A 17399-nucleotide genomic window follows, 5' to 3' on the forward strand; every position below is an offset into this window, starting at 1 on the left:
GTGACTCTAATGAGATGCAAGAGCTTCCAGCAGTTACCATTTACAGCTTCTGCCTCCAGCTCATATACATGCTCCGACCACCAGGCCTCTCGTTCCTCACACAAGTTTTGCACGATTTCCTGACGTAACAGTCTTCATTTATGGACAAAATCGCGTTCACTTGGAGAAGACTGACGGGCTTTAATGTGATGTGAAGAGCCAGAAGAAACAGGGTGTTTATAAGCGGGACGTTTTTTGAAGCCGCAAGCGACTTTACTGGTCACTTTCATGACATCATGCTAATGCAATCAATGCTCATTTATAATTTTCGTTGAAGTGTTAATTGATTATCATTTCCATCAAGATTACAAATTCACCTCGGTGACTAGTGATAATTCACAAGAAACCCATATCAAGTAGGACTTCCTACTGGTCAGCTTTATTTTTTGTTAATGGAGAAATAGTGATTTCTGTATTAGTCACCTAGATACTTCAGTATCATCCTAGAACGATAATGTTAATTGTGGATAGCGTATTTTGGAATTTCGAATGTTTCATCAATGTAAGTAACAAGCAAGTGCATAAACTATCAATTACTATTCTTGTTGTTGCTTTGCCATTAACAACCATTAGCTGTAGCTCTATTACAAGTTAACATTGCTTGCTTATGTTGAATTGTTCAACAAATAATCTCACAGTGTTGTATTTGTTTCTCTTATTTCTTGTCCTACATTACGTTTCAGCCACAATATTCATTTATTTAAAGATACAATATTGAAATCATAGTCGATATTTTCAGATCCATTTTGAAGGTGAAAATCCCTTCATGTATTCACTTGCATTTTCTCCTAACTGGTTTCTTTATTTGTACATTATTGTTAATCTTTTTGTCGCCATTTGAGATTGTAATGTTTCATCTCATAATAGTTTTCTCAGTTTTTCTGTCGCTTTCTTTGGGTTACTATGTTTATTTTTGAACTGTATCTAATTTGTTTTAATTGATATTATTCTAGCGTCTGCCATTCTGGTTGTTCCGTCTTTGACCATGTTGCTTGATTGGACTGAGATCGTGCATTTTGGTTGTTAATTGGAGCACTTTCCCAGAATTGGAAACACTCTGTGTTATAAAGCAACATTTGGAATGTATATTTTACTTGATCTATCCAGGAAGGATAGAATAACACTTATTTTTGCAGCGTTCGGTAATTTTCCTATATTTCTTATCACTTTGCTATTTATTTTAATTTAGATTGATTCTGTGAACAACTGTTGAATAACTGTATGGTAATATTTGTTTAGATAAATTTGTACATTTGTATATACGGGGAATTTTAGAACCGTTGTCACCCAATCACTTTGTTCTGATTTCGATTGGAGTGCATGCGTGACTGAACCTTTACTCGACAGTTATTCGACACCAAACGCAGTTTGGATTCTACAATATGGATTTTCATAGAACAACGTGTATGTGTCCAGCAGTAAATCTCAACACACTATTTCCATCTTACTTGGTAAACAGATTAACACATCCAATACCAGTGTTGATGTTAACACCTGAACGTGAAACCAGTATTATTCACTTCAAACATTCGATCAGTTATTCACTGAACACGTGGATGTGGATATATATTAACATGTACAACAGGTGTGATGTTTATATTTGATTCGTGTTCCAGCGTGCAAATTGACACTACAATAGAACATACCCATCCAGCTGATTGGTATCAAGTAACGTGAAACTCGCAATCTGGATTCCACGGCTGGCGATGACAAAGTTTATTCATTGTTTCATACAAACTATTTTCGATTTCTTTTTCTGGCCTTGGATCATTAAAAGCATTCTGTGGCGCTACTGAAGTTTCCGTTGTCTTGATAATTCATTTGCAAACACGACGCTGAAACCTCGATTTAAGAAAACTCTGGTTCTCATATTTATAATTCTCAAACTCTCTCAATGATGTAGTTGTGAGATTTTGTAAATGTCATTGTATCTTTATTTAGCTGTTGATAAACGCAACTGCACGTTTATAAGAGTGATAACTATTACGAGATATACTCTGATCATAATTTTGCAATCTGACTTGTTGTGATCCATGATGATACATTAAACTCGTTTGACATTATTTAAGTCTTTGGGACATATGTTCAGCCTAAGCGATCCGTAAATCACGTCTTTTCAAATAATCCATGCTTATTTCTAAATAATACATCGATTCAGAATCAACCTGATCAGACCTGTAAACTGACATTCCGTTTGTGCTTGTTTTCCGTACACAAATATACCCAATATTTATACAAATATTATCAGAAGTGTGTTTTGTGAAGATTTCAGTAATTTTATAGTTGAAATCCTGAGTGCCAAAATAGGACAAAACGGCCGTTCTGTGCTTCAAGGTTTTCCATAGTGGTCTAGCTTGAATTGAATGGTGATTTCAAGTATAAAAATATTATGACTATTACTAGTTATTATTCATTGACTTGAAATGTAATGAATGGGTTAATTGAAAGATAAATTTGTTAAGTGAAAACACCCTACTCGCCCACGTTCTATCTAATGTAGACCGTGAGTACGCACTATTAACGAGTACAGAAACATGACGAATAAGTTATTCGTCTACTATCTGTTTCCGTAATATAATCACGATGATTAGATGTTTGATAACGAGAAAGTTTCACTACTTAAAATCAGCGAGTAATAGAAAGATGACTTTTCTTACCAGGATGCCACTCCTCAGAAACTCATATATATGACGCTACCAGACATCAAACTATAAAACTGCAGGAATTGAGCCAATCACGACTTACAATTCAATCTCTCACACTTATAAACAGAATGATTATTTAGTATAATGAGGAGCTGTGATTAGTAGAATTTATTCATTTCTGCCGTTTGGCAGTGCTTTGTCGATAACACTGGAGAATTTTCTTGATGTAAAGAAAGCTAGTACGAACTCAAAATACTGAGCAAATAACACTAAATTAGTTATCTGAATTGTATGCAATCACTACTGTATCTGTAAATAAATCCCTGCAACCAATATCTCTGTAAGTGTTCGACGTTGGATGCTGACCACACTAGTTTTAGTAGGCCCATTTAACTGAAGGCGCTCGTTCATGCATCCTCACCAGGTCACAATTTGGAAAGGCGTGATCAGCGTCTCCTGCGATCACTGGCTAGATTAGATCAGTCACTCCTCGATATATTGATAATCCATCAAATATATCTTCCAACCTCCTGGCTTCTGACTTTTGATTTCACTGAGTGCGCGCGATTCGATAATAAAAGGTGTTACTGGTAAAGTGTTGTCAAACTACGATACCTGTAGTATCTTCACTACACAGATTAAGTGTCATGTATTCAACATCTGAAAAGGTCATATGTAAAAAGACAGTATGTGATTTCGGAACGAATGATTTTCTATCAGTATAGCGCTTCTGGCGTACCCAGACAGATTTGTGGTCTCAGTTGGATTATGTTTCGTTTCATCAAAACATCAGTGGGTGGTGAATTCGTCAATTCACTATTCTTGGAAATTTCGTTGAAATTATATAGAACAAGTTACTGAGTCATTTTGAACAATACTAGCAATGTCTGCCCCATATAGAAGTCTTTATTGATTGTGTCGTTGAGAATGACAATTAGAACTATGAAATTAAATCACTCAACTTAATGAACCCAATATTGACAACAGCATCAATCGATGCTGCAGATCATAACTGAATTCCGCCGGGCGGTACATCTGAAGTGTTCGTTACGATCGCAAGGTATCTATTATTAAGTGGTTATGATATATCATTGAATCCTAGTTTATAACTCAGTAATAACACTAGAATTAACTCTTCAAGTGGGATAGGTCGACTGACAAAGAAACGAGCCCGTTCAAGCCTCGATTCTTAAAAATATGCTGTTTTTACCTAATCCCCATTCTCTGCAACTTCTTTTGAATCAGATAATGTTGTGAGTGAACGTATACCACACCTGCTGCTGGGTGACTCAGTCTCTAATTTAATAATAAGTTCTACCTCAAGATCTAAAAGTGTCGATGATAATAGTAATAATACCCAAACAACCAATAAAGGGGAAATAAAGGCGGCTATTCGTCGGTTATTTAGGGGAAAAGTCGGTTATTCGTCGGTTATTTAGGGGAAAAGTCGGCTATTCGTCGGATATTTAGGGGAAAAGTCGGTTATTCGTCGGATATTTAGGGGAGAAATCGGTAATTTAGCGACATTTGAAAAACAGAGCGACAGAAAGGGGAAATTACGCTTTATTTCCCCCGGACAGGCGAAAAAGCAGACATTTCGATGCATTTCCCCTTTATTTACGACTTATTTTCCAATGCACATTCCGCTTTATTTCCCCTTTGTTCGCCTTTATTTCCCCTTTATTGGTTGTTTGGGGTGCGCATAAAGGACAAATTGAGGCTGGAATCAGTATAGGGACAACTTACACTTCGTTCTCTAGGAACTGACTGTACCTTGACTTGTAATTCTAGATGTCATAAACTTAGTCTCAACCCTTTATGGAAGAGGAGACTCAAACTCAACCTTACCCTCGTCTTCAAAATACTTAATAAACTATCCTTTACAACCAACCAAGCGATTCAGTATGCAGAAGCTTCTCATTACGACATACGTAACTGCTTGTCAATAGCGAAACAAACCCATTCTAAATCATTTCTCTATATGAATCACTTTACCTGTTAATTTTACAGACTCTGGAATAATCTCTCATAATCTATGCGTACGATAAAGTCTCTCCCATTGTTTGTTTGCCGCATTGATGCATACTGCTCCTCTGAAATTGCATTCTTATTAGTGAAATCCCCAAGGTAAACCACTTATCTGCTGTCACTTTACGTTAATACTGTCCCTAGTAACCTTAACTTATTTCAATAATATCTGACATGAACAGTGGTAAACCTGACCGACATATTTTGGTAATCATTGTTTTGTTGTTCTATGCTCTCTGTTTTCATTTTACTTTTTCTCTAGTTGTAATCAGATATCCTAATTCTTTCTGGCACAGGAAATAACCTCAAATAACACCTTTCATAAACCAACAGGCTACCTACTGAGGAAAATAATTAAAAGTTCCCTGCTGATGCATCGGATTGCTGTAACACATGTCACAAGTGTACTACCTTGACAATGACTGAATTAGCCAACTTAAAACAATCTTATATCTCATGTTTATGCTTTACATCGACTGTTACTAATTATATCAAATTGATCATGCCTACAAACTGGCATGAATTGTGTAATGATTATTATTGTTTTCAGAATATATTATTATTCAGTCAGTCAGCTACAACGTAGGACCAGGCACATATATGCATCGGTCCAAGTTGCCATACCTTGTTAGCACAACAAGATGAACACCGGATTCATAGAAATAGTTAATTTAGTTGTGGTAGTATATAAAAGATAGGTTGTATATAAGGATATAGTATAGGAAGGAAGAACGTTATGAAACAATTTTAATCTTAAGGTTTAAAGGAAAATAAAGAGTGTATACACCTACGCCATTGTGATCGATTCTGAGCCATGTCACCCATAGACTCCAACCAGTGGTTACGATAGTCACGACGACCCCAACCAAGTAGTCTGCATCTGCCGACATGGATCAGACTAGAAGTTAGTGATTTCAAGCACTGATGCCACGTTTTGGTATGGCCGCCCCTAAATCTCTTCCAACCATCCCCTACACTAGTCAGCATAGCGCGTCGTGGTAATCGGTGTTCAGGCATACGTAACACGTGGCCCAACCATCTCAGTCGATGAAGATTCATGACCTCATTAACTGATTTACCATCATCTCCTAAAACCCTGCATCGAACCTCACTATTACTTACCCGGTGATCCCAGAAGATGCGAGCAATATTTCTAAGACATCTTTGGTCAAATACTAGTACCTCAAGAGTATCTTCTACTTTTAATGACCATGTTTCACAGTCGTAAAGTAGAACAGAGAGAATTGCTGCGCAGTATACTCGTCCCTTAATTGATAGACAGATATCTCGTCCTCGCCGTAGGTGACGTATATTGGCAAAAGCCAAACGAGCCTTTTGAATCCGTGCTGAGATTTCGTCAGACACCAACCCATTAGGGCTGATCAGACTTCCAAGATAAGTAAAGTTGTCGACGCGTTCGACTACTTCGCCCCCTATCCTTAGTTCAGGTGTTGACACAGGCCAGTTCTGGAGTAACAATTTACATTTAGATGGGGAGAAACGCATCCCAAACATCCTGACATTATTACTCACTTCTAACAGAAGACTCTGCATTTTGCCAGCGTCTTCACCAAACAGGACTATGTCATCTGCGTATTCTAAATCGATGAGTGAACCGTCGTATTCACGTCATCAAACTTAGAGCAAATGAACAGGAGTATAAATTCATTCGCGGGGGAATGTGATGATTTATTATTATTATTTAAACACATAAATATTGGTACAAGGAAGCACCAGATAAATATGCGCCATACAAATCTCATTCGATTTGTGTGAGGGCTGTGATACTACCCAGGTGCCCAAACCGAAGCAGGTGGTTTTCTTAGGGAGCCACACCCGTAGCCTTTGACCTGAATGTCTGATCCACAAGGCAGTGGAGCATCGTGAGGAGATGCAGTCCCATGGTAGCCGGTGATCAACGTTTGATTCGTACGCCATTTGTTCCCTCAGGATACTGGATCCCATGTGCACTATTGGTTTGGAATCAGGGTTTTCCAACTCCCCTAGGTGGATTCTCTATATCCACCAATCAGGTTAAAGCGCCGGACATTCGCTTTTCGTCCTCTCAATTTCGTAAACAACAGTAATGCCACGAGAAGGCAGTGAGTAGGACTTCCTTGGCAGAGGCTATATCTTCGCTGGCCATGTGAGAGCATTTTGAGAGGGAGCGGACTCTCCCCACTTTCGACCATACCAGGGCATTTGGGGGCTGTGATGATGATTGACAAAAAATGCATAGCTTGGTGAAAGATTTAACAAAAATACCGGGGCTGCAACATCAAGACGCATAAAAATAATTCAGGAAATATTGATCACTAACCGCGTCCTGCCCTAGTACGGCCGAGAGTGGGGAGAGTCACCTCTCCCTCTCGAAATGCTCTCATATGGCCAGCGAATATATAGCCTCTGACAGGGAGGTCCTACCCACTGCCTTCTCGTGGCGGGGGTGTTGTTCACGAAGGTGGGAGGACGAAAAGCGAATGTCCGGCGCTTTAATCGGGTTGGTGGACATGGAAAGTTCAACTAGGGGAGTTGGAAAACCCTGATTCCAAACCAATAGTGCACATGGGATCCAGTATCCTGAGGGAACAAATGGCGTACGAATCAAACGTTGATCACCGGCTACCATGGGACTGCATCTCCTCACGATGCTCCACTGCCTTGTGGATCAGACATTCAGGTCAAAGGCTACGGGTGTGGCCCCCTAAGAAAACCACCTGCTTCGGTTTGGGCACCTGGGTAGTATCACAGCCCTCACACAAATCGAATGAGATTTGTATGGCGCATATGTATCTGGTGCTTCCTTGTACCAATATTTATGTGTTTAAATAAAATAGAAAAAATTCAAATCGAGTGTAGTACAATCGGCATTAGGAAGACTGATCGTTTCATTTGGTTGGAAACAAAAGGCGAATATAAATTCTTCGTCAAAAATTAACACCCCACACAATTTACTATCAAAATAAACGAAAACAGAGTTAAAATACTGACAGAAGACAAAATTGAATTCTTATAACACCCCGTGGTAATAAGCCATGGTTGCACAAAAAACGTTTGTTACTTTACCTAAGGAATCATAGACAGAGTTACTTAAAATTAGTTCTAAAAACTAAAACTCTGAAAGGAGGAAACGTAAGAAATACCTTCACTCCCCACATACCACGTTAGTTTCCTTATCAGCAGCAGTGACAATGGTCCGTTTAGCTACTATCTGGTGGATGACTACCATTGTTATCCTGTGACACAGAATGAAACGATCAAACTTTAAGTTTCAGACGATATCAATTATTGTTGCTGCAGAATTAAGTCGATTCTGCTTCTAAAACCAGATAATACTAAACAACCAGCCTAAATTGGAAATCTGGAGCCTCAACATATTTTTTACGCCTAAGGAGTGTATGACGAAATATTCCTATCACTATCATGGGAAGTAGGTATAAACTCGTGCAGTAGATCTATTGACCATTGTGAATGGCCACGCGAACTTAGTAGCCAAAATGCGTGTATTCAGATAGTTATAGAAAGCGTAGTGATGATAATCTGTTAATGTTATGCCTATCGATGAGTTCATTTCAATTAAAAAAATGACAGAACTTGAAACGACTTCTTAAATACCAGGTTAAAACTCATCCTTATAACGAGTACGTGTTGCCTGTTCTTTTTACTGGATATAAAACCGGGTACAGGTAGGTACATTCTGTACCATTTAAGTCGTCATCACAAAAGGAGTGGAGGATCCACGATCTGTATTAACAACCAAAGCAGTACGATAAGACTGGCATATAGTGTTCTAAGTAAAACAACAGATTAATTATGGCTCACTGTATGCATCACCAGTTATAAGATACATGTGAGATGTCTGTATGGAACATACAACTGAAAATCTGAAACAGACATAGCATTTTTCAACTGTTCCACACATTTCGGGATCAAAATTTGATTTCAAACGAACCGCTGGAGATTTTAATCTCCCGAAAAATAAATGAAAGACGGGCAGTTGTCCACAGTGATATGAATAATTAGATAAATGCTTGTGTTACAGAACAATGTAAAATGCAACTTAAACAGTAGAGATATTTTGACTTACCGTTTATCTCAACATACGTTAGAAAAGTGTTTTCCTCTAAATGTTGGTAAATGCTGGTGTTTATCCAAATAATAAGAACATCAGCTTCGCTATCCCGAGATTTAAGACTGCAGACATGGCAAATCCAGCTAATTGATAAACCAAAACACTGATAGAGTGACAAGTGAGCTCATGCAATTCAATCTGTTAGGGCCTTTTTCGTACTTTCTATGAACAATGTCGTCTGTAGCAGCTTTGACATTTGAGGTCAACGTTTTACATGCAGACATTCTGGAAAAAGCCTAATTGTTTCCAGTAAAAGAAGTATATAACACTTCAAATTTTAGCCATCAGTAATTCAATGAACTGTTAGTATGGTAAAAAATGTTATATCTACAATTTCATGACCATATATTCAGCAGGATCAATGTCGATTGCGTAAACCTGTAATTCTACTTTAAAGTATATAGGCGACCGATAGATGAATGTGATATTGCCTTAAAACTCGTTCAAGAAACTCAAATGGCCTGGGTTTTTCAGCAGAAATCACAGCAGTCAGCCGGAATACAGGTGGATGTACAGCTTTCCCAATTCATAGTCTTCACGAGCGTTGAGCTAGGTAAGTAGCGTGTATTTCACAAAAGAACTTTAGGGGTAGGTTGTGACCACAGCTATACTACACAGCTTATAACCTCAGGATTGAATCCTCTCTGTAATTGGTGTGTCGTGCCTAATCTTATATTTATATCATCCTCGTACACCTGTTACCAAAATCTTTAAATTGAATAGTAGTTTAGGCCCATTTTGCTTAATATAAACCGGGAAATCTCATTGACCTTGTCAGCGTACATCATTATACGTCTTACATACGATAAAACGTCTTACTACATACGTTTAATGTCATTTAGAATAGGTCGTCACTTGTAACTCGGTAAAGCAGATACCATGAATCACTTGACTCGCAATAAAAGTGGATTTTTGAATAACTTCATAAGACTAAGCTAGTAGTGTACTTGAATTCTTTAACGTACAGGTAAACGTTTAACAAACTGAATGTGGTGAATAACCTTTGTACCTCTCTAATATATCAGTGCAAGGATAATGATCAACTCATGAAATCCTAAAGTGTACTCTTGGTTATTAATTACGCAGCTGAGAATTATAGATTATCTGTTTTATATTATCAGAATTATAGGTTAAAATAAATGCAAACACGTCGCAAAATCCAGTAAAGTTAAAAAAGAATTGATAAAGTTTTTTCGTTTTACTGTACTTTGTCATGAAACGGTAATATACTGCGGTCTTGAAGGATATGAATGATGAACCTAGAATCAACTGATTTAAATGTAGCTTTGTTGTGATATATCACACATGTAGAAAGATTTTGAAACACAGAAGCTTAAAAGTCTTAACAGAATTATTGCTCCTAAAACTATTAAATATCCTATATAATTGATGAATTTAGATGTTTTTCTTCCAACGATCAACACTGTCGATACCCAATGCTGTAAATCAGTCTTGTAAACACCTAAACCTTGGCTTCCAACTCCACTACTTTTGAAATCTTTCTTCTTATACCAATACTCTTGACCATAATACAAAATAACCCGAGACCCAGACCCTAAGACGTCTTAACTGTAGCTTATAACCCTGAAACTCCCAGCCCTGGTATTCCTCACCTTAACACTCTCAACCATAAATTACTGACCTCAACAGTTTATTCCACGAGACCGCTATTAATCAATACTTTTGATCTTGGAAATATAGTGAGAATCATGATTTTATCAACAATCTATTCACAGGTGTACTAACTTTATACACTGGTTAGCTTAATTTTGATTGATTGTTGAAAGCCCTTGGTATAGTGTGATTTTAGTAACATATCCAAAGAAGTTTCATTCCTTTTCCTCTGTTTGTATTATTCTGCTCCTTAATGATGAATGCCTGTTCAAACGAGTAAGAGGTCAACATTTAATATAATTTGACCTAATGACTTGGTACTACGGTATCCAACTACAGCGGAATCTAGACAGCTTAGATGCAGGAATATCTGATCATTCTTGCTGGCTCGCCACGTCTAGCTGAACTATCAGAGGCTAAGAAGTACCTGGATGTTTAGCATTGCCTTGTTTGCATTCCATCAACAAAACAGAAATCGAAATTCATATTCTTGTCATGTAACTTCTTGATATAATTTTTGATTTTCTGATAGAAATTTTCCGGTAATACATCTACCTTGAGACCAGCACTAACAAGAAGTAATAGAATAGATGCCACAAATTAGTCTTGTTAGTTGAAAGACGACAACGTAACGCATCGTCATTAATTCAAATCATCATGTAGACATCGTAATGGAGCGTCTACGTAGTGTACAAGCAATGATCTTAGGTTGAATATCTCGTAATTCCCAAATCTCCCTATCAGCACTTTTTCAGCTGCGTATCAGGCAAGTGTAAACAGATGAATTTCTCTCAGCAGAATAATGAATCTTTTCGTCATCAATTACATATTATCCTTTGGAATGAGCAGGAAAATCTCCAGCGTATTATTGTCAAACAGTTGAACACAGGAACTCGTCAACTGACGCTGATGCCGATTTATATTTGAGTACGTTCGTGTGAGCACTTCATTATGCTAGATTATACACATTGTAAGCCATGCATTGCAATGAATATTTTTCAGGACATGTGTTAAAGAGGTGTGCACACAGTGCACTCCTAATCCCCATTGACTGAAATCATTAGTCACGAATATGTTTAGGTTGCTTCGTTGAGTTCAAACATACACCCTGGTAATGTCGGACGGATTGTTGAGGAATTATAGGTTCGTTGACCTTAAATAAATCGATGGAAGCCGAACTAACAACGATTGGTGAATCCAAATTTCTGTGAGTATAAATTGCTAACGATGAAATGCAATCACCTTACACACAAAATCACAACGTGTTTACAAGACTGATTTACAGCATTGGGTATCGACAGTGTTGATCGTTGGAAGAAAAATATCTAAATTCATCAATTATATAGGATATTTAATAGTTTTAGGAGCAATAATTCTGTTAAGACTTTTAAGCTTCTGTGTTTCAAAATCTTTCTACATGTGTGATATATCACAACAAAGCTACATTTTAATCAGTTGATTCTAGGTTCATCATTCATATCCTTCAAGACCGCAGTATATTACCGTTTCATAACAAAGTACAGTAAAACAAAAAAACTTTATCCATTTTTTTAAACTTTACTGGATTTTGCGACGTGTTTGCATTTATTTTAACCTATAATTCTGATAATATAAAACAGATAATCTATAATTCTCAGCTGCGTAATTAATAACCAAGAGTACACTTTAGGATTTCATGAGTTGATCATTATCCTTGCACTGATATATTAGAGAGGTACAAAGGTTATTCACCACATTCAGTTTGTTAAACGTTTACCTGTACGTTAAAGAATTCAAGTACACTACTAGCTTAGTCTTATGAAGTTGTTCAAAAATCCACTTTTATTGCGAGTCAAGTGATTCATGGTATCTGCTTTACCGAGTTACAAGTGACGACCTATTCTAAATGACATTAAACGTATGTAGTAAGACGTTTTATCGTATGTAAGACGTATAATGATGTACGCTGACAAAGTCAATGAGATTTCCCGGTTTATATTAAGCAAAATGGGCCTAAACTACTATTCAATTTAAAGATTTTGGTAACAGGTGTACGAGGATGATATAAATATAAGATTAGGCACGACACACCAATTACAAAGAGGATTCAATCCTGAGGTTATAAGCTGTGTAGTATAGCTGTGGTCACAACCTACCCCTAAAGTTCTTTTGTGAAATACACGCTACTTACCTAGCTCAACGCTCGTGAAGACTATGAATTGGGAAAGCTGTACATCCACCTGTATTCCGGCTGACTGCTGTGATTTCTGCTGAAAAACCCAGGCCATTTGAGTTTCTTGAACGAGTTTTAAGGCAATATCACATTCATCTATCGGTCGCCTATATACTTTAAAGTAGAATTACAGGTTTACGCAATCGACATTGATCCTGCTGAATATATGGTCATGAAATTGTAGATATAACATTTTTTACCATACTAACAGTTCATTGAATTACTGATGGCTAAAATTTGAAGTGTTATATACTTCTTTTACTGGAAACAATTAGGCTTTTTCCAGAATGTCTGCATGTAAAACGTTGACCTCAAATGTCAAAGCTGCTACAGACGACATTGTTCATAGAAAGTACGAAAAAGGCCCTAACAGATTGAATTGCATGAGCTCACTTGTCACTCTATCAGTGTTTTGGTTTATCAATTAGCTGGATTTGCCATGTCTGCAGTCTTAAATCTCGGGATAGCGAAGCTGATGTTCTTATTATTTGGATAAACACCAGCATTTACCAACATTTAGAGGAAAACACTTTTCTAACGTATGTTGAGATAAACGGTAAGTCAAAATATCTCTACTGTTTAAGTTGCATTTTACATTGTTCTGTAACACAAGCATTTATCTAATTATTCATATCACTGTGGACAACTGCCCGTCTTTCATTTATTTTTCGGGAGATTAAAATCTCCAGCGGTTCGTTTGAAATCAAATTTTGATCCCGAAATGTGTGGAACAGTTGAAAAATGCTATGTCTGTTTCAGATTTTCAGTTGTATGTTCCATACAGACATCTCACATGTATCTTATAACTGGTGATGCATACAGTGAGCCATAATTAATCTGTTGTTTTACTTAGAACACTATATGCCAGTCTTATCGTACTGCTTTGGTTGTTAATACAGATCGTGGATCCTCCACTCCTTTTGTGATGACGACTTAAATGGTACAGAATGTACCTACCTGTACCCGGTTTTATATCCAGTAAAAAGAACAGGCAACACGTACTCGTTATAAGGATGAGTTTTAACCTGGTATTTAAGAAGTCGTTTCAAGTTCTGTCATTTTTTTAATTGAAATGAACTCATCGATAGGCATAACATTAACAGATTATCATCACTACGCTTTCTATAACTATCTGAATACACGCATTTTGGCTACTAAGTTCGCGTGGCCATTCACAATGGTCAATAGATCTACTGCACGAGTTTATACCTACTTCCCATGATAGTGATAGGAATATTTCGTCATACACTCCTTAGGCGTAAAAAATATGTTGAGGCTCCAGATTTCCAATTTAGGCTGGTTGTTTAGTATTATCTGGTTTTAGAAGCAGAATCGACTTAATTCTGCAGCAACAATAATTGATATCGTCTGAAACTTAAAGTTTGATCGTTTCATTCTGTGTCACAGGATAACAATGGTAGTCATCCACCAGATAGTAGCTAAACGGACCATTGTCACTGCTGCTGATAAGGAAACTAACGTGGTATGTGGGGAGTGAAGGTATTTCTTACGTTTCCTCCTTTCAGAGTTTTAGTTTTTAGAACTAATTTTAAGTAACTCTGTCTATGATTCCTTAGGTAAAGTAACAAACGTTTTTTGTGCAACCATGGCTTATTACCACGGGGTGTTATAAGACTTCAATTTTGTCTTCTGTCAGTATTTTAACTCTGTTTTCGTTTATTTTGATAGTAAATTGTGTGGGGTGTTAATTTTTGACGAAGAATTTATATTCGCCTTTTGTTTCCAACCAAATGAAACGATCAGTCTTCCTAATGCTGATTGCACTACACTCGATTTGATTTTACTCACTTTAATACAGACGCGGTTAGTGATCAATATTTCCCGAATGATTTTTATGCGTCTTGATGTTGCAGCCCCGGTATTTTTGTTAAATCTTTCACCAGGCTATGCATTTTTTGTCAATCATCATCACATTCCCCCGCGAATGAATTTATACTCATGCTCATTTGCTCTAAGTTTGATGACGTGACAAGCTGAGCTCGATCAACATCATTTCTTTATCTTCGGCGAAAGATTTTACCGCATTGAGTAGCAAATCAAAATTTTTCTTATAATCTTTTCCATGTTAACAAATTGATTGTTGTAAGTGAAATTTATAAAATGAAAATGTATTGAACATATGTGACTATCACTTAGTGAACTTTGTTTGGTATACTAAATACTGTGGACTTGTAGGATGATAACGATCGGTTGGTTACTTCCGAGTAGCGTATCATCGATTAAGATTTTTTAAACGTTTGGACGGTACAGATTTAACCAATATTTTTGTTATATATATATATATATATACGATATTAATTACATTGAATAGCTTATCCGATTATTAATCTCTGACCATTGTTTAAAAGCGCATGTTCATGTCAAATATGCATGCGTGTTTAACAAATATGATTCTTACGTATTTGTTCATTTGACCTAGAATTGCAATTAAGTTGATTATTCTGCATTGCAATGAACATTGAAAATCTGAAGGAGGTGAATGTTGCCAGCAGAACACTGTGCGTTTATATGTGTGGGCTTAAATCCGCAAGAAATCAAAGCACCTAAATGTTGAGTGGTCGGATGTTATTTATATATATATGATATATGACTTTGACACACACGAAACAAATAACGTTGTTAAATACTCCAGAATCTTCTTAAGTGTCAGTCGTATAGAAATTATTCAAAACGTTCAACGGAGATCAGATTATTTCAAAAGAATTACCGTTATATAGTAGGTATGTACCGAGAAATAATAGGTTATCATGTATTTGCAAACCACTATGTAACACATCAGTTTTCTGTTAAAACATTTCAGTTTCCACTATCTTCACCATGGACCAGTCCAAAACACATTCCGTTATCGAGGTTGAAAATACATCTTCTAACTTGTACCACACTTGCCTACATATAAAAAAGATACAAGTTTTAAGTGACTTGCTGTAAGGATGGCTCGTTGGTAAACTCTAGGAAGCCTCAAGAAGGCCAGAAAGAGCCGAAGACATTCCATTCAATCACTGCTAGGGGAATGTTCTAGAATGTCGACGTGTAGCTTCCCCACTGGGTGGATAAGAATGACCCCCTATGTGCCTATTTGTTGACCGAAATGATGATTTACATTCAGCCAATAACTATAAATACATGAGATTTCTGTACTATATTTTGACACCGTTTTGGGGAATAAAAGTTCCTACTTACTAGTCTTCTGTCTTCTATCTTGCGACGTTGCGGGTTCTATCGTTCAAGTAGTCTAGTAGTACTCGGCATAGTAAGAATCAAAACTCTAGATATAACAACTGGCGACGGGGATGGGATAAAAAAATGGCTCTAACTTCCGGTCAATTACAGTTGCTATTCCAGCGACAAGAGCAGTATTTTAGAAAGAGTCAGTTGGAATTCATTGACAAGTTACACGCAAAGCTGTTGAATCACCCATGCTTTGGGGGTGCAACGGAAGTTGACTCAATAATTTCTAAATCGCGTACAGAGCTGGAAATTGATTGCAGAATGAATGAATATGCCGTTGAAAGCCTCAATGAATCCGTGACAAACAGTAACTTAAACGAAACAATAGCAGTCACATATGATCAGCCCAGTAATCCAGTACTGTCTGTTTCAAAGACATGCCTCATAAACGGTCCAAATCCTATTATCCCCGAAAAAGGACGTGCAAACAGTGGATTATCCTGTTCATAGAAAGACAATGTCTTGCTAAATGCTCATGAAGTTTCTGCGGTACCCTCCCACAAAGAAACGGGAAATAAGTCGAGCAGTATAGTGAATACAGTTGCGCCAAATTAAACTAGTCATGATGCGAAAAAGGTTTCTAATGAATCTAATGATCAAGATTTCCTAATTGTTCTGCCAGATTTCGATTATTTTGATGATTCATGTGTTTCTGTTGAAATCTCTTATAAAAATGGGAGAAAAATGTCGGATGCATTAAATGGTAATCAAGAATCCAATACGATTTTCATAGATACTGATTATGCCAATGATTCATTATCTACTAATGAGGTTCTGAATAAATTCAAGGAAACTGTTTCAGAAGAATCAGACGCTGGTGACCTCAAATCAAATGTTGTCGATCCTTATGATCTAGTCAGTTCTAATGGATTCTCTGTTAAATGTGACAAACATGTTTTATATAATGTCACATTAATAGTAACTTGAGTATATGAAGATCCAACAGTCTTTCGTGGGGGAGGATGAATTTGAGAAATTTAAAATCCGGATATCAACTACGGATTTCTCAAAAAGGGGAGGTGTTATATCCCCTGGTGAATTATGAATGGTAACTTTTAGGACTATTTATGGACCAATGGGATATGTATATTTCCTATTGTGTAGTTGTTAAATAACTGACCTAATCGTACTCGTGTTCCTCTCATCATTAGCTTTATTTTGACCGTTGAACTTTTATTATACGATTCTTGAGTTATCATCAGTCTATTGATTACTTTCCCCCTATTCACAGCCACATTTGACCAATTATTGTACAAATGTTATTTTCTATTTTATGGTACGATGTGGTCTCTTTGGTTGGTATGTTTGTGAATAATGATTCATATTGCAGAGGCTGTTATTAGTGTTCTGAGCTTAACTGGTTGGGTTAGGCAGACCACAGGACTGATAAGTAGTTAAGACTGTTCATACGGCTTTTGTGAATTATTGATCCAATCGATAAAACACTGCTATCTAATTGGACGTTCATATATTAAGAGGG

At 36.9% G+C, this 17399-nt stretch overlaps 1 protein-coding gene across 1 annotated transcript; it reads left to right on the plus strand.

Moving 5' to 3' along the window:
* Positions 1 to 1421: 1421 nt before the first annotated feature.
* On the plus strand, positions 1422 to 1643 carry Smp_201420 (uncharacterized protein; the record flags this gene model as incomplete). Its single annotated transcript, XM_018795480.1, has 1 exon — positions 1422 to 1643. The coding sequence occupies one exon, from the start codon at positions 1422 to 1424 to the stop codon at positions 1641 to 1643; it is 222 nt and encodes a 73-aa protein (XP_018649789.1).
* Between the last annotated feature and the right edge of the window lie 15756 nt (positions 1644 to 17399).

The sequence above is a fragment of the Schistosoma mansoni genome, chromosome 2, assembly GCF_000237925.1.
Source record: "Schistosoma mansoni strain Puerto Rico chromosome 2, complete genome".
Classification (NCBI taxonomy): domain Eukaryota; kingdom Metazoa; phylum Platyhelminthes; class Trematoda; order Strigeidida; family Schistosomatidae; genus Schistosoma; species Schistosoma mansoni.